The sequence below is a fragment of the Mandrillus leucophaeus genome, unplaced genomic scaffold (assembly GCF_000951045.1).
Source record: "Mandrillus leucophaeus isolate KB7577 unplaced genomic scaffold, Mleu.le_1.0 Scaffold193, whole genome shotgun sequence".
Lineage (NCBI taxonomy): Eukaryota > Metazoa > Chordata > Mammalia > Primates > Cercopithecidae > Mandrillus > Mandrillus leucophaeus.
In genome coordinates, this window is record NW_012101954.1 from 105,654 (window position 1) to 122,372 (window position 16,719).

The 16,719-nt window shown below is 52.1% G+C and overlaps 2 protein-coding genes across 4 annotated transcripts in view; both read right to left on the reverse strand.

The window, feature by feature from the left end:
- Positions 1-2,274: 2,274 nt before the first annotated feature.
- RCCD1 (RCC1 domain containing 1) lies at positions 2,275-10,861 on the reverse strand. Of its 2 annotated transcripts, XM_011978359.1 has the most exons (9): positions 10,784-10,855; positions 9,886-9,971; positions 8,869-9,157; positions 8,204-8,594; positions 7,982-8,103; positions 5,460-5,558; positions 4,957-5,127; positions 4,381-4,410; positions 2,275-3,817 (listed from the first exon to the last, which is right to left on the reverse strand). In XM_011978359.1, the coding sequence occupies exons 3-9, from the start codon at positions 9,032-9,034 to the stop codon at positions 3,666-3,668; spliced, it is 1,131 nt and encodes a 376-aa protein (XP_011833749.1). In that variant the 5' UTR covers positions 9,035-9,157; positions 9,886-9,971; positions 10,784-10,855; the 3' UTR covers positions 2,275-3,665. The 2 variants fall into 2 exon arrangements, with proteins under 2 accessions (XP_011833749.1, XP_011833747.1); XM_011978357.1 differs by lacking the exon at positions 9,886-9,971 and having other exon boundaries at positions 10,784-10,861.
- Positions 10,862-11,973: 1,112 nt separating this feature from the next.
- The window catches only part of UNC45A (unc-45 homolog A (C. elegans)), a 20,586-nt gene continuing 15,840 nt past the window's right edge, over positions 11,974-16,719 (reverse strand). For both annotated transcript variants that reach the window (XM_011978361.1, XM_011978360.1), the window contains exons 18-20: positions 13,035-13,152; positions 12,771-12,926; positions 11,974-12,619 (exon numbers count right to left, since the gene is read on the reverse strand). In XM_011978361.1, the coding sequence (XP_011833751.1) occupies positions 12,362-12,619; positions 12,771-12,926; positions 13,035-13,152 (532 nt within the window). In that variant the 3' untranslated portion in view covers positions 11,974-12,361. The remainder of the gene's footprint in view (positions 12,620-12,770; positions 12,927-13,034; positions 13,153-16,719) is intronic.

Here is a 16,719-nt window from a genome sequence, read left to right on the forward strand (position 1 = left end):
AATATCTCTTATTCTAATTTTTTGTGAGAAATATAAAACCTAACCCCTGATGTGTAAAGAGCAAAGGGAGTCCTAGGAAGCTTCTGGCTTCAATGTCATTTGTCTCAATATGGGGAGGCTGCCCAACTTCAACAGCATTACTGAGGGAGGATGGATATAAACTGTACACATGTGAAGGGTAAGACAGAAAAACCATCACTACAGTCAAGTTAACCAAGCATATATACCCCAGAAGTTTCCTCCCACCCCTTTCTCATTCCTCCTTCCCAGCCTCACCCTGCACAGCAACCACTGATTTTTTTTTTTTGACATGGAGTCTCGTTCTTGCCAGGCTGGAGTGCAGTGGCGCAATCTCAACTCTGCCTCCCAGGTTCAAGGGATTCTCCCGCCTCAGCCTCCCGAGTAGCTCGGACTGCAGGCGTGTGCCACCACACCCAGTAAATTTTTGTATTTTTAGTAGAGACAGGGTTTCACTGTGTTAGCCAGGATGGTCTCGATCTCCTGACCTCATGATCCGCCCACCTCAGCCTCCCAAAGTGCTGGGATTACAGGCATGAGCCACTGTACCCGGCCCACCAATTTCTTTGTTACTACAGATTAGTTTGCATTTTCTACAGGTTTATTTATTAGGTTTATTTTTCACATTTGGCTTTTCTCCAGTTTTTGGCTATTAAAAATAAGGCTGCTATAAACATTCATATACAAGTTTTTGTATGGATATATATTTTTTTCTGGATAAATACCTAGGAGTGAAATGGCTGGATCACATCTGTGGTAGGTATACACTTAACTTTTTAAGAAATGCCAAACTGGGCTGGCATGGTGGCTCATGCCTCTAATCCCAGCACTTTGGGAGGCTAAGGTGGGCAGATCACAAGGTCAGGAGTTCAAGACCAGCCTGGCCAACATGGTGAAACCCCCGTCTCTACTAAAAATACAAAAATTAGCTGGGTGTGGTGGCACACACCTGTAAACTCAGCTATTCAGGAGGCTGAGGCAGGAGAATTGCTTGAACTCAGGAGGTGGAGGTTGCAGTGAGCCAAGACTGTGCCACTGCACTCCAGCCTGGGCAACAGAGCAAGACTCCATCTCAAAGAAAAAAGAAATGCCAAACTGTTTGCCAAAGCAGTTGTACCATTTTACATTCCTACCAGTAATGTATGAAGGTTCCAGTTTCTCCACATCTTCACCAACAGTTGGTATGTTCAGCCTTTATATAATTCTAGTTATTCTGTGTATGAAGTGGTATCTCACTATTGTTTCCATTTACAATTCCCTAATGACTAATGATGTAGAGCATCTTTTCATATGCTTATTTGCCATCCTTTTGTCATCTTTGTTGACTTCTGTCCATTTTAAAAAATGGCTTGGCTGGGCATGATGGCTCATGCCTATAATCCTAGTACTTTGGGAGGCTAAGGCAAGTGGATTGCATGAGCCCAGCAGTTCGAGACCAGCCTGGGCAACATGGCACAACCCCATCTCTACTAAAAATACAAAAAACTAGCCAGATGTGGTGGCACGTGCCTGTAGCCCCAGCTACCCGGGAGGATGGCTTAAACCCAGGAGGTGGAGGCTGTACTCCAGCCTGGGCAACAAAGAGACCCTGTCCAAAAAAAAAAAACAAAACCTACAATGAAACCCACTTCATACCCATTAGGATGGCTATTAACCAACAAATAGAAAACAAATATAGATGTGGAGAAATTAGGATTCGTGTACACTTCTAGTGGGAATGTAAAATGATGCAGCCTCTGTGGGAAACAGTAGGGCAGTTCCTCAAAAAAAATTAGAATTACCACACAAGCAATTCCATTCTGGGTATATATCCAAAAGAACTGAAAGCAGAGACTCAGAGTTGTACACCCATGTTCACAGCAGCATTATTCACTGTAGTGAACAACTCAACTATCCACCAATGCACGGATGAATAAAATGCAGCACACACGTACAACAGAATCTTAGCCTTTAAAAGGCAGGAAGTCCGGATACATAAGCTACATCATGGATGAACTTGGAGGACATGCTGCTAAGTGAAATAAGCCAGTCATGAAAAGACAAATACTATGGGATTACACTTACATGAGGCACTTACAGTAGTCATAGAAACAGAAGGTTAGGACTGTGGTTGCCAGGGGCTGGGGAAGGGGAGAGTGGGGAGTTAAGTGTTTAATGTGCAGAGTCTCAGCATGGAATGATGAAAAAGTTCTGGAAATGCATAGTGACGGTTGCCGCACAGTAAATGCATATGTCACTGAACTATGAACTTAAAAATGGTTAAAAAAATTTTTCTCTTTTATTGAACATACATTTTATGTTCAGTATATTTTACCACAATAAAAAAGAGAAAAAAAAAAAAAACTTAAAGACTCCATGGGTGGGAAACATTTGCTAAACCACAGACACACACATGCAGAAATACAATTTAACCATAAAGAAAACTACTGATGTTAAACTTACTTTATCAAAATAAGTTAATACTTGTAAAGCACTTTGACCCTTACCTGGCATGGAGTAAGCATCACCTAAGTATCAAACAAAAATTGGTAATACCAGGAGAGACTGGTATTGAAACAACAAACTACACGGTAGCAGTAGATACTCTGAATACTAACTCTCAAAAGACTTGGATCTGAAATAGCCAAAAGAAAAATCACTAAGGAAAATACAGAACATTTTGAAAGGCCAGAAAACTTGAACAGGCACTTCACAACAGAAAAACTACAAATGGCCAAGAAACATATGAACTCTTCACCTCAAGCAATCACCCCACTTAGCCTCCCAAAGTGCTGGGACTACAGGTGTGAGCCACCATGCCAGCCATCCAATACACAAATGAAAAGCTACTCAACCTCATCAGTATTCAGGGAAATGCAAATTAAAACCAGTGTGCATCTACCTGACATTTCAGCCACAGTAAACACCACCCTGCTGGTGGAAAACAGTTATCTAGTAAAATTAAAGGTATCCCTTGACTTAGCAATTCAACTCAATGTTCTGCAAAGGAACCTGTGCACGTGTGCAGAAGACTGCTCAAAAGTATTATGTGGAATGACCAAAATCAGAAACAAAATGACCATCAACAAAACCGTATCACTTGAGGTATTATTCATACAACGGAACACCATATAGCATTAAAAATGAAAGAACTCCAGGACCCAACAAGGATGGATCACACAATGCTGAGTGACAAAAACGACACAAAAGCGCATATACAGGATTCCATTTATCTAATACTCAAAAGCAAACACAACTATGTTGTATAAGGATGCATGCAAGGCTGGGAAAATTCAAACGAAAGCAGGAAAGTGACTGACAAAGGAAGATGACCTGGAATGTGCCCCAATCTCAGCTACACATCAAATTACCTGGGGTGAGGTGGGCGGAGCTTTGAATCTACCAGTATCTAGGCCACACACTCAGAGGCTCTGATTTCATTGTTTCATTGATTTCATTGTTTCATTGATGCTGATCTTAGGCAGCAGAGTTTTCAACTTTCTCCAGGTGTTTCTAAAGTGCAGACAATTTTAGGATGGTGCTTGAGGGTGAAAGGCAGAACTGTGATGGGAAGGGGCAAATACAGGGCCCTTGGGGTGCAGGCAATGGTTTTCCTTGACCTGAATGGGGGGTTTCACAGGTGTTGTATACACATATACATACACACGTCAGCTCTTCCCTTTCTCCACAGCATACACGTAGGTGTTCCAGGGCCCACAGGTGACAGCCTTTACTTGGAGTTGCTTATCTACAAAGTATTCCACACGGCGGGGCCAATCCAAGCTGGTGGTGTCCTCGTGGCCCAGCTGTCCATATTTACCTAAAGTGAAACCAGCCCCTTTGCCATAGTTTCCACTGGGTCTTGCTGCTTCTTTCCCTCCAGGAAGGGGTCCAGACTATCAAATGAGGTGCTGGGATTATGCCCCACTGCTCTGTGACTCCAGGAGACCCACAGCAAGGCAAACTTGGGTATCCCCAAGAGGCTAGTGGCGACCAGCCACTCCAGGCAAGATGCTCCTCCAGACTTCCCTGCTACCCAAGCTAAGATGTTCAGAGCACACATTTCCATCATACCTTTTTATCCACCCAGTGTCACATCCACAAAAAGCTGCTTTGTAAATGCTGGTTGGATACTCCCTTAAGACAGTCTTTCAGAGAGGTAGGCAGGTGGTACCGATATCCTCTCCATGTCTCCCCTGTCTGGTCTCGGACTGAGTGTGCCTACGTCTGTTCCAACCCCAGGGAGGGAGCAGTCCTAGTCCTCCCAGTGACCTGGCCGAGGCCCCTGCTTCCTCTAGTCTTGGTGGCTCTGTCACCTGCCCTATACTCCCAGGTCTTTCTTCCCCTTGGTTTCATGGTCACAAAAACAATCCTTTTACTTACCCCAGCCCCAGGTGTAGAGCTCCCCTGTTCCTGAAAGCAAAAGAACAATCAATAGTTGTCACTACTGTTCTTTGGCAAGGCATTTATCCAGCCTGGCTTGGCACAGCCCACCGCTAGCACATTACAATCGTCATGAGATGTGCCTGGCGTAGGACAACATATTCTCAACAACTGGCTGATCACGTGGCATGGCAAAGGATCCCAACGGAAAAAGTGGCGGATCTTCCTGTGTGCCCCAACTACCGAGCGCCACAATCTTCCTCCATGCTGGACTGGACAGACCCTGCTGTCAGAGGTGGCGGCGGACAGGGAATGTGTCTGTGGCCATGTACGGAGGACAGAGAGTATCACCCTCCCACCAGAAGGAAGAATCTTCTGAGCTTGACAGGCTGGGGAACTACTGTGAAACAACATGGGGGTTGGGGCTTATCCACTGAGCAAGGTAGCCGCTCTGTATGAGCCACAGAAGCCTTATAACAGAAGTTTTTCCGTCAACCACACCCCTTTCCACAGCAGCTCGAGTGGCGTGGAGTGCCTTCCTGCTCCATCCTAAACCAGCCTCCCAGCCCCACTCACGTGTCACCACAGCTGTGTGCCGGGATCCACAGCTGACCTTGACTGCATCTGAGCCCAAGGGGAGATCCAGTAATGCTGGGAAGGGCTGGACAGCTATGAAGGGGGCAGGGGCTCCATCCTCAACCCGGCCCGTTCTCTTCACCTGAGAACCATCTTCATTCAGTCCTGTGGCTTTAGAATTATAGTAATAATGATGTGAACGCCAACTGAGACCTGAGCTAAACCTTATTCACGCTGTCACTTATTACCACAACAGCTCTGAGGCACATGACTGTCTAGCTCCAAATCTGGTGCTCCCAACCCCTACATTCTACAGGCAGGGTTGGCACTACCGCACAAGTGTGTTGTGCCAAGACCGGCATCAGCCTTGCCAATGCTCCCTCCCGTAGGGGGCTCACATGCTCCATCTGAGCAGTGTAGCTCTGAGGCCAGCATACAGCCAGGAGTTAGGAATGACAGCCACATCCTGGGGAGACAGCTGTGGGAGCCGAGTTGACCCTCACCTTCCCTTGCGACAGTCTCTCCATCCTCTGCCAGGTTCCTGGTGGGCAGGGCCAGCTGCCCCGATTCATTCCAGCCCCAGATATAAATATCCCCAGTCTCTGAAAGACATCAAGGGGACACGTGAAACAGACTGTGAACCCCCTGCATACACCCAAACTCCCTTCCCCATCCCATCCGCTCATGGGGACAACTAAAGCCTGCCCTGCCCAAGGCAGCACTCCAGGCCAAGGTGCTTCCTCTCAGGCCCCAGGGTCTTGTCTTAGGTTCCCATCTCCCTCAATGCCTTCAGATCACCCTTTAAGGCCCTTAGTGGACCTTCCACTTCCATTCTTATGCTGCCAAATTGCCCCGCATTTTAGAAACGTATCCCTGTAAGTGCCACAGTGGTCTCCCTTTCAAAACCACAGGGCCAGGGCCAGGTGTGGTGGCGCATGCCTGTAACCCAGCACTTTGGGAGGTTCAGATGGGTGGATCACTTGAGCTCAAAAGTTCCAGACTAGCCTCAGCAATATGGCAAAATCCCTCTAAATAAATACATAAAACCACCACTGGGCCGGCCTGTGCCCCTTTTTCAACTGCACCCGCAGCGGTCCTGTTGAAAGCCATGTACAGCTCTCCCCTTCCTGGCCTCCCACAACACTAGAGCTTTTTGGTTGGAACAGCTGCCTAATTCTAAAAATTTCTAATAGCTGATTTTATGAAGTGCTTAATCCATGCTGATGTTTCATGTGCTTTTCAAATATAATCACTTAATTCTCACAATAGCCCTACAGGTAGTTTTATGACAGTATCGCCATTTACGCAGGATCCCTATTTTATTCATGACACAGAGGGGTTAAGTACCAGGCCCAAGGTCCCAGGGCCCCAACAATGATCTGAAACTAGGAAGTCTGGCGGGATGCGTCCATGCTTCAATCTCTACACTAAAGGCCTCAAACTCCTTCTGGGCCTTGAGTGCAGGGCGTCTCAGTGGGTTGTTTCCAGCCCTCTGGTCTCTCTTCTCTCCAGCCCAGGGTTTGTTTGTTTTTTTCTTTGAGATAGTCTCACTCTGTCACCCAGACTGGAGTGCAGTGGCGTGATCTTCGCTCACTGCAACCTCCGCTCACAGCTCAAGTGATCCTCCAGCCTCAGCCTCCCAAGTAGCTGGGACCACAGGCACGAGCCACCACGTCCAGCTCATTTTCATATTTTGGTACAAAGATGAGGTTTTGCCATGGTGGCCAGGCTCAGCCCACAGTTTCCTGAGCTTGGCAACCAGCCCAGGCTGGTTCCATGAGAATATGGTGCCAGGGAAGGCTTTGGTATTTTTTTTTTTTTTTGAGACTGAGTCTCACTCTGTTGCCCAAGTTGGAGTGCAATGGCATGATCTCGGCTCACTGCAACCTCCACCTCCCGCATTCAAGCAATTCTCTTGCCTTAGCCTCCTGAGTAGCTGGGACTACAGGCACATGCCACCACGCCCAGCTAATTTTTGTATGTTTAGTAGAGATGGGGTTTCACCATGTTGGCCAGGATGGTCTCCATCTCCTGACCTTGTGATCTATCCGCCTTGGCCTCCCAAAGTGCTGGGATTACAGGCTTGAACCACTGCACCCAGCAGGCATTGGTAGTTTTTTGTTTTTGTTTGAGACAGTCTCACTCTGTCGCCCAGGCTGGAGTGCAGTGGCACGATCTCGGCTCACTGCAACCTCCATTTCCCAGGTTCAAACGATTCTCCTGCCTCAGCCTCCCGAGACTACAGGTGCACACCACTGCGCCCAGCTAATTTTGTATTTTTTTTTTTTGAGACGGGGTTTCACCATGTTGGTCAGGCTGGTCTCGAACTCCTGACCTCGCGATCTGCTCGCCTTGGCCTCCCAAAGTGCTGGGATTACAGGCGTGAGCCCCTACGCCCGGCCCCCCTGGCATTGGTAGCTTTTTAATATTCCAGGTAATCTAAGTAGCAGCCAGAATTGAGCGCCCCGGACACAGGCAAAGATCATCTGTTCCCAGCCTCATCCTCTCTGCATGGACTCTTAACAGCCTAGGAAGGAGTTGCACCTGGATCACCAAGTGAAACTCCTCACTCCGGCCAGCTGTGGCATCATCACAGGGACACACTCATCACCATCCTGGTACCTGCTGGGCACCCCAGTGTCCACTCTGTGCCACATGTCATGGTCCCCTAGGCAACTGCAGCTTTCTCCCTTCTCCTTGGCTCAGCTGCCCCTTCACACTCCATACTCCCTCAGGAGCACTGTTAAAAGACAGTCCTCACTGGTAGCAGGTGGGGAGAGGAGAGGAGGGGCAGTGAGACCAGCAACAGAGAAGCTAGGAACAAACTTCAGAGTCCAGGTGTGAGTGGGCGATGGTGCAAGCAGAGAAGGCCGAGGGTGAGAGGTATTTAGGAGTCATAACTGACTGGCGATGGATGGATGAATTTGGAAGGAGGCCTGGGTAGGCCACCCACCCAAACCGGAAAACGAGGAGGAACGTTTGCACAAGATCATGAGCTCGTCTGGAGAAGCACTAAGTCACTCACCACTCACACACACAGAATGCCAGCCCCCCGCGGCCACCTCAGCCATGGTTAGGCCCTGCAACGCCTCCAATAGCCGTGGCTCCAGCTCTGCCTCCAGGGTCCCGTGGCCCAGCTGTCCATGCCTAAGCAAGGGAGACCCTCGTCAGCTACAGTCACATTAAGGGGACCCCCTCCGCTTGCTTCTCCAATCACCAGCCCTCACCTGCCCCCGGCCCCGCTCACCTGCCCCCGCCCCAGGAGAACACCTGACCAGCCGCGTCTAGCAGCAACGCGTGCTCGGCGCCCAGCTCCAGCTGGCGCGCCCGCAGCTCCGGAGCCAGAGGCCGGTAGAAGGGAGGCCGCGGGCTCACGTAGGCACGGGCGCAGGGCAACAGGGGTAGCCTCCCAGTCTGGGCCTCACCGCCCGGATCGTCTTCCTCTACGGCCTCGGGCACCACATTGTGGGCCCACAAGGGCTCCCCACGCAGCGCCGAGTCGGGCGCCCAGGCCTGCAGTAACGCCTCCGGCCCCGGCCCAGCGCGCAGCACCAGGAGGAGCCCCTCTGAGGCCCACGCGTCCCTGCAGCCGCCCGCCGCGCCGCTGGCTGAGCCCGACAGCTCCACGCGGCCTCCACCTGCCGGGCGGAGAGAGGGCTAGGGAGGGGAAGGGACAGGCACCGAGGGCCTAGAATTGGGGGCGGCGCTGGGGGCTGGTCTAGATTGGGGCAGGGTGGCCAGAATGGAGGCGGGGTCGGGGGTGTTCCTGGGAAGGGGCCGAACTGGGGACCAACCCAGAATGTGGGGCTGGCGGCCTGAATGGGGAAGACACCCTGGAATGACCACAGCGGTGAGGGGAGGCGACTGGAGAGTGCTGCTGGAATAAGTGGGGACGGGGCGGGGAGCGCTCACGAGTCACGAAGGCGGTGTAGCTCCAGCTCGCGCTCACGCGGCAGACGTCGACGCCCGCCCGCAGAGGACTAGGGCTGTGCACCTGGTGCCCGCGTCCGGAGCCCAGCTCCTGCCCGAAGCCGCAAAAACCGAAGCCGAACCAGGCCCCTGGCCGCTCCTCCGCCATGCCCCAGCAGCGCGCTCTTCAGTCCGCCACCTGGCTGCGGCGGGCCCAGGGAGATTCTTGTAAAGAGCCCGCTAGTGGGACACTGGCAAGTCTCTGGCCTTCCAGGGGCTGGAGTTGCCTTATCTATAAAATAGCGAAACTATCATTCTCCTAACCACAAAGGCAGAGGCCGTGCCACAACGTTTCGCTGAGCAGGCGCCCTAGCTAATGCCCCACCGGATTTACAAAGATTCTCAAATATTTAGTGAGGCACTTTCCCTGTCCTCCCTTTTGGCTCAAGCTCAGCGTGCCACAAAGTGGGTACGAAGTGGCCTGTCCTTTAGGCACTGGACTAGGATCCGAGCGCCCCCAACACCCCCACCCCGTCCCGCAGCTTCCCAGCATCTGGCACTTTATCCCATGTAATCTTAGGAACCAAAATGGTCGTTTTACAGAAGCGATTCCCAGAGAAAATAACCCTTACACACTCATAGCTAGACAGAGACGGGCAGAGGACTGAAATCAGGTCCCACGAACTCCACACACAGTGCCCTGCCCCTCACCCCACAGTGGAACGCAGAAGAGTGTTTGGGAGGCAGTACCTCTGCAACTTAGCGGGGCCTTGTGACCTTGGCCAATTAACCTGAGTCCAGTTGCCTTTCTTCAGTTTACAAAGGGAAGTGGGGGCGGTGCTGTTTGAACCTACCTCACAGAGTTGTAATAAATGCAAATAAAGGGTTTGGTGCGAGTACATGCCATGATAAACACACAGTATGAGCTTACTGAATCCAGTATTTAGCGTTGACAAAAAAATTATCCCTGGACATCTTGTTGGTTTTGAGAAAGTTATACAGACACGATTTCAACTGTACCTTATCTAGTCGTTTATTCGTCCAGCAAGAATTTACTGAGCGCTCCCCCTCTGTGCCAGTGAGGACAGTTGTCTGCTCCCAAGGAGCTAATCCTTAAATGGGGAGACAAACACAGTCTGACGGTTACAACAGCAATGCCACTTCAAGCAGATTCGGCTGGAGCAGGTTTTTTTGTTTTTGTTTTAATTATTTATATAATAAAGACAGAGGTCTCGCTATGCTGCCCAGGCTGGTCTCGAACTCCTGGGCTCGAGCGATCCGACCACATCGGCCTCCCAAAGTGCTAGGATTACAGGCGTGAGCCGCCGCACCCGGGCTGAAGCAGAATTGCACTGGCATTTTCAGGCCTCTGAAGTCAGATCTTGGGTCTCTCCTGCGACCCCAGTTCCTGGGCTCCTAACCCCTTCCGTGTCCTCTCCCAACCTAATGGGGCCTCTGACCTTGATCTTGACCCTATGCCCTCCACCCTCTTGGACAGGTCCTTCTGGTGGGCAGCCTTGGAGGAAACGCCGAGCCGCAGAGCTGCCGCCTCCGAATAGGCCTCCCGCCCAGCGGGCGCCGACAGCCACGGGGAGAAAAGGTATGAAGGGCGTGCGACGCGAGGCGGCCAATCCCCGGCAAGGGCGGTGACGTCGCTGCCCGGGGCGCTACGGCCGCAACCCTGTTCACCTCCCTGTGAGGGCCGCTCTGGTCCCAAGGCCTACGCCGGGTCTGTGAAATGGACTGAAACCTCCGGGAGGCGTTGGACCAAGGCAGAGGTTGGACCAGGTGGTCCCGTCCCTGCAAGAACCCGGGGGGATAGAGCTCGGATTAGAACCGCCGAGAGGACATTCATTAAGACCCGAGCTAAAGGGTTGACGAGGAGTGACCCCCAAGACGGGCGGACCCCGCCACCCACCTCAGTCCGGGACCGCAGCAGCTCAAAACCAGACCCGCGGCGGACAGATGCCCAAACAGGAAGCAGCTTTTACCTTCCACGGATTGGCTCAGGACCCATCACGTGCCCCTGTCGAGCCAATGAGCCTCACGCTGGGCTTACCCCTCCTTGAAACAGGCTAGGGTGGTGGGCGCGGCCCAAACCGTCCTTCAACCAGGCTCAGCTGGCCACCAATCCCAACCCCCAAGCGCCCTCTCCGCAGAGGCCACAGACGACTTCCAATATAAAGACAAAAGTGTTGAAGGCCCAGCATATGGGAGGCTGTACCCTAAACGATTTATTAGGATAGTTTAATATTTTTTGAGATAGGGTCTGGCTCTGTCGCCCAGGCTGGAGCGTAGTGACACAATATTGGCTCACTGCAGCCTCCTCCTTCAGGTGCAAGCCATTTTCGTGCCTCAGCCTCCCGAGTAGCTGGGATTACAAATGCACACCACCACACTCTGCTCATTTTTTGTGTGTGTGTGTGTGTGTGTGTGTTTTTAATAAAGAAAGGGTTTTGGCCGGGCGCGGTGACTCAAGCCTGTAATCCCAGCACTTTGGGAGGCCGAGACGGGCGGATCACGAGGTCAGGAGATTGAGACCATCCTGGCTAACACAGTGAAACCCCGTCTCTACTAAAAAATACAAAAAACTAGCCGGGCAAGGTGGCGGGCGCCTGTAGTCCCAGCTACTCGGGAGGCTGAGGAAGGAGAATGGCGTGAACCCGGAAGGCGGAGTTTGCAGTGAGCTGAGATCCGGCCACTGCACTCCAGCCTGGGCAAGAGAACCAGACTCCGCCTCAAAAAAAAAAAAAAAAAAGAAAGAAAGAAAGGGTTTTGCCATGTTGCCCAGGCTGGTCTCAAACCCCTGACTTCAAGTGATCCACCTGCCTGTCTCCCAAAGTGCTGGGATTACAAGCTTGAGGCACCACGTCTGGCGAGTTTCTTATTGATTAGCTTCCTAGGCTTACTCTTTGTCCCTTCAATAGGATTAAGAAGCAACTCATTGGGCCCTGGTTGGGGAATCCACTGGATTCCTTCCATGGAGGTGGCTTTGCCACTGTGAAGCTCCATTGCACACTCACCCACGCCCAGCTCACACCCATACTCATCCACACTCAGAGACTCCCACCCACAGCAGCCCTCCCTGCCCAAGGACAGGGCACACAGTGGAGTACTACACACTTTTATTGGAGGGGCAGGCCTGATAGCAGGCTCAGGCCACGCTCATAGCTGGTGAGGCTGCTGATGTGTGTGCCCTTCCGGATGCCTCAGGATCCACAGGCTGTGTTGGGATGCACCTTCCCCATTCCCAGTTGACTACAGTAGTACAGAGAAAGGGCCCCTCGCAGTGAGGCTGCAGGCAGTGCTGGCCAAGCAGGGCTGTGTGACTGAACGTGGCCGCTGACTCAGAACAGAGGACATCCTAGGGCAGCAAGCGAGGAGGGGCGAGAGTATTGGGCATGCCAGCCACCACCAGCCAAAGCTGCTTCTGTCCTTGCTGTCTGTGCCACAATAGGTAGCATGTGCATGAGCCTTGGGCCCAGGGACAGCCCCCTCACTCTCCATCTTGGTTGGGTTGGATAAGCCCATATTCCACTGCTTTGTCCAGGCAGGCTGCAGCAGCCCTTGTGACAGGGCTCTGGTCACCCTTAGCTAGCACTGACAAGATCTCCATCATCTCACTCTCCATCAGGGTGCTGGCAATCTGCCTTGAGGCCTCCACCATGTTCAGCACCACCACGGCACCCCGGTGCTGCAGCTCCCGGTTAGAACTCAGAAGCAGGGCCTGCAGGATCTCCAGCCAGTGTGTGGTCTGTGAGAAACAGGGTAGATATGACCCCCAAGCAACAGGCTCAAACTTGGCAAGGGACACACCCACACACCCTAGGACTGTCCCCTTCAGCTGCCACCATGCTGGGAGTTCCTGGTCCATCCCCACTCCCCCACTGAGAAGAGGCACTGACCACTTGGGGAATGCGGCTGCAGAGCGTGGGCCGCATGGAGGTGAGCATGGCCAAGCCCCCGGCAGCCGCCCGCTGTAGCAGCTCATCATCCTCTCCACTGTACAGCACCAGCAGCTTCAGCCGGTCATTGCCCTGGGCTTCGAAGAGGTCCTGCACCTGTGGCCAGATGTGGGGAGTGGACCAAGTCAGCTGGGTGCAAAGGCCAGCCAGGGCACAGGTACCTCTGCATCCCCACCTGTCATGAGCACCTGGATCAACCCTTACCTCCTTGCTCATGGCCAAGTTACACATGCACTCTGTGGCTGCCCGGCGGATCATCTCATGCTCCTCAAACATGTAGCCTTCTATCATGGGCACAGCCTTCTCCTTCAGGATCTTCTGCCTGCAGGGCCACCGGAGGGAGCAGCAGGGATACAGTTTGGATGTTGTCCTTTCTAACCCTAATGTTGAACTGTAATCCCCAGTGTTGGAGGTAGGGCCTGATGGGAAGTGACTGGGTCATGGGATGGGTCCCTTATGGCTTGGTGCTGTCCTCGTGATAATGAGTTCTCATGAGATCTGGTTGTTTAAAAGTGTGTGGCATCTCGGCCGAGTGTGGTGGCTCACACCTGTAATCCCAGCACTCTAGGAGGCCAAGGCAGGCAGATGATTTGACGTCAAGAGTTCGAGACCAGCCTGGCCAACATGGTGAAAACTTGTCTCTGCTAATAATACAAAAAAAAAAATTAGCTGGGCGTGGTGGTGTGCACCTGTAGTCCCAGCTACTTGGGGAGGCTGAAGCAGGAGAATCGCTTGAACCCAGGAGGTGGAAGTTGCAGTGAGCCAAGATCATGCCACTGCACTCCAGCCTGGATGACAGAGGGAGACTCCATCTCAAAAAAAAAAAAAAAAAAAAAAGTGTGTGGCATCTCCCCCCACTGTCTCTTCCTCCTCCTTTCACCGGGTGACGTGCCTGCTCCTGCTTTGCCTTCTACTATGAGAAAAAGCTCTCTGAGGCCTCCTCAGAAGCTAAGCAAATGCTGATGCCATACTTACACAGCCTGTAGAACCATGAACCAATTAAACCTCTTTTCTTTATAAATTACCTAGTCTCAGGTATTCCTTTACAGCAATGCAAGAACAGACTAACACAGGCAGCATCATCAGAGTTTCTACATCCGCTCCACCCTTGCATCCACACCCTCATGCAATCAAGTCCTGGGCTGAGGATTTCTCTTGGCAATGTCCAAGGACCCTCTTGCACCAGACAGGAACTACAGTGCTTCTTAGCCTTCTAACCAGGCCTGGGAAATAGCATAGGATTGTGGAAAATACTCAAAATTAGGAGGCAGAAGACCAGGGTGGTTGTGATGGTGAGGCTAACGCCTAACATTTGAGGGTTTTTGCTTTTGTGTTTTTTTGAGGCAGGATCTCACTCTGTCACCCTGGAGTACAGTGGCTGGAGTACAGTGGCATGATCACAGCTCACTGCTGTAGCATTGATCCCCCAGGCTCAAGTGATCCTCCTGCCTCAGCCTCTCTAGTAGCTGGGACTACAGGTGCATGCCACCACACCTTGCTAATTTTTTTTCCAACTGTTAAGTTCAGCAGTACATGTGTAGGATGTGCAGGTTTGTTACATAAGTAACCGTGTGCCATGGTGGTTTACTGCACAGATCATCCCATCACCCAGGTATTAAAAGTCCAGCATCCATTAGCTATTGTTCCTGATGTTTTCCTTAATTTCTTTTTTAAATAGGGACGAGGTATTACTACATTGCTCAGACTGGCTTGAACGTCTGGGCTCCAGTGATCCTCCTGCCTCATCCTCCCAAAGTGTCGGGATTACAGGCGTGAGCCACCGTGCCCGGCCTCATCTGAGTATTTACCCTGACCAGGCACCTGGATCATCTTACTTAATCCTCACCATGGCCCTACGGTAAAGGTACTAGTGTGATCATCATCACTACTGTTCTGCAGAATAGGAAACGGGCTAAGTAATGAGTAATATGTTCAAAGTCACAGTTAGTAATAAAACTAAAACATGCTGGCCGGGCGCAGTGGCTCATGCCTGTAATCCCAGCATTTTGGGAGGCTGAGGTGGGCAGATCACAAGGTCAGGAAATCTAGAACAGCCTGACCAACGTGGTGAAACCATGTCTCTAGAAAAATACAAAAATTAGCTGGGCGTGGTGGCGTGCGCCTATAATCCCAGCTACTCAGGAGGCTGAAGCAGGAGAATCACTTAAACCTGGGAGGTGGAGGTTGCAGTGCGCTGGGATTGTACCACTGTACTCTAGCCTGGGCAATAGAGCAACACTCCGTCTCAAAAAAAAAAAAAACTAAAACATGCTGATATGGCACAATGCTAGGGGCCAGGTACCCATGTAGTAAGTACTTTTAAGTGTATTTTCTCATTTTATTCTCCTCATCACTATGCCATGAGGTAGGTACTATAATCATCCCATTTCACAGAGGGAAAAACTGAGGCAGAGCAGTTAAATAACTTGCCTGAGGTTACCCATTTGCAATCAGGGAAGCTAGGCAGTCTGACTCTAGAGTCTGCCATGCCATGCTGCCTCTCGGCCTGTCTCCTCCTCTCTAATGATGCAGAGGAGTCACTGTGAGGCTCACAGAAGCCAATGACCGAGGAGCATTTCCCACTGTGTAAACTGCTGTGGGGGATATTCCAAATCCTGATGCCTGGTCCAGGCCCCGCAATCCCAAGGGACCTTACCGGAGCCTCTCGCTGATCCCAGCCAGGTTTGTTAGGGCCATGAGCGCCTCGAAGTTCTGCAGGCCTGAGCAGTTGAGGTGCAGCAGGGAGACAAGGGGCCGGACCACCTCATAGATCTGCAACATGCACCCACCTGTCGGGTACTTGCTGCAGGCCCCACAAGCCCCACCAACCCTGCAGGGAGGAGCCCACCCCTAAGAGAGTACTGCTGTCTCAGGCTGTCCTCCCTGCCCCAGGGTTTGGCAAAGCTGAAACTTCCTGCTGGTCCCAAAGGGGAGCTACAGCCCAGCCCACAGGCCATCAGGGACAGAGGGAGTAGAAAGGACGGGGCAGGAAGATACGCACCCGCTCACCAGGGAAGGTCATCTCGGGGTTGGAGGTGATGGTGAGCTTGGCAAGGGCCTGGGCTGCCTTTGTCTGCCCCACGTCCGTGCCTTCCAGGGCCAGCGGGATCAGTGCCTGTAGGAACAAGCCCGTCACTGCTTAGGACATGCCTGGGAGTGTAAGACCCCAACCATCAGGCCCCCAGTCCCTGACCGTCCCACCTTTACCCTCCTCCCTCTCCCCAGGCTTGACTCCCTGTGCAGACCCTCTGCACCCAAACACTTCCTGAAACACCTCATAAGGGCTGGACATGGATTGTGCTGGGCACCAGGGCCATGGAGGTAAATGAGACAAAGGAATAGTAGAGCCTAGGACCTTCACAGCCACCAGTGTGGAGGGGCCAAGGAGCCTGCCCGCTTCCGTGTCACTCTCTCAGCGGGACAATGTTCCTCTGACCATGAATAATGTTTTTCTGTCCCACATCTAACACCCAGCTCTAGCATGGCAGCTGCTGAGTCATGTTTTATAGGCTGACGGCTCAGCCATCAGGAAGGGGGGTGTAAACCAGCTTACCCTGCCGCCTCCCTGGGCAACCACAGTGCCTCGGTCCTCTACCTCTTCCACCAAAGCCAGGAAGACCCTGTGGGGAGAAGGCAGTGGTGCGCAGGCAGCTCTGGGACTCTGGCAGGCAGACGCTCCACTTCTGGGCTCAGCAAGGACGGCAGCCAGGCAGGCAGCCCCTGTCGCTCTAAGAGGCCCACAGCACTGGAACCTACACCCTCTGGAGCCACATCCGCAGCCCTGAGGCTCAGGAGTTGGGAAAGGTTGGCTCCCACCAAGGCTGGCTTACCTGGAGAGCAGCTCTCTGCAGGAACTGGTCAGCACAGGGCTCTCCGTCTTCACCATGCA

Coding starts and splice junctions, on each gene's coding strand:
- RCCD1 (XM_011978357.1), bottom strand. CDS start 9,034: ATGGCGGAGGAGCGGCCAGGGGCCTGGTTCGGCTTCGGTTTTTGCGGC. Junction 8,595..8,868: donor CTACACCGCCTTCGTGACTC/GTGAGCGCTCCC, acceptor TCCGCCCGGCAG/GTGGAGGCCGCGTGGAGCTG. Junction 4,411..4,956: donor GCACACAGCTGTGGTGACAC/GTGAGTGGGGCT, acceptor TTTTGCTTTCAG/GAACAGGGGAGCTCTACACC.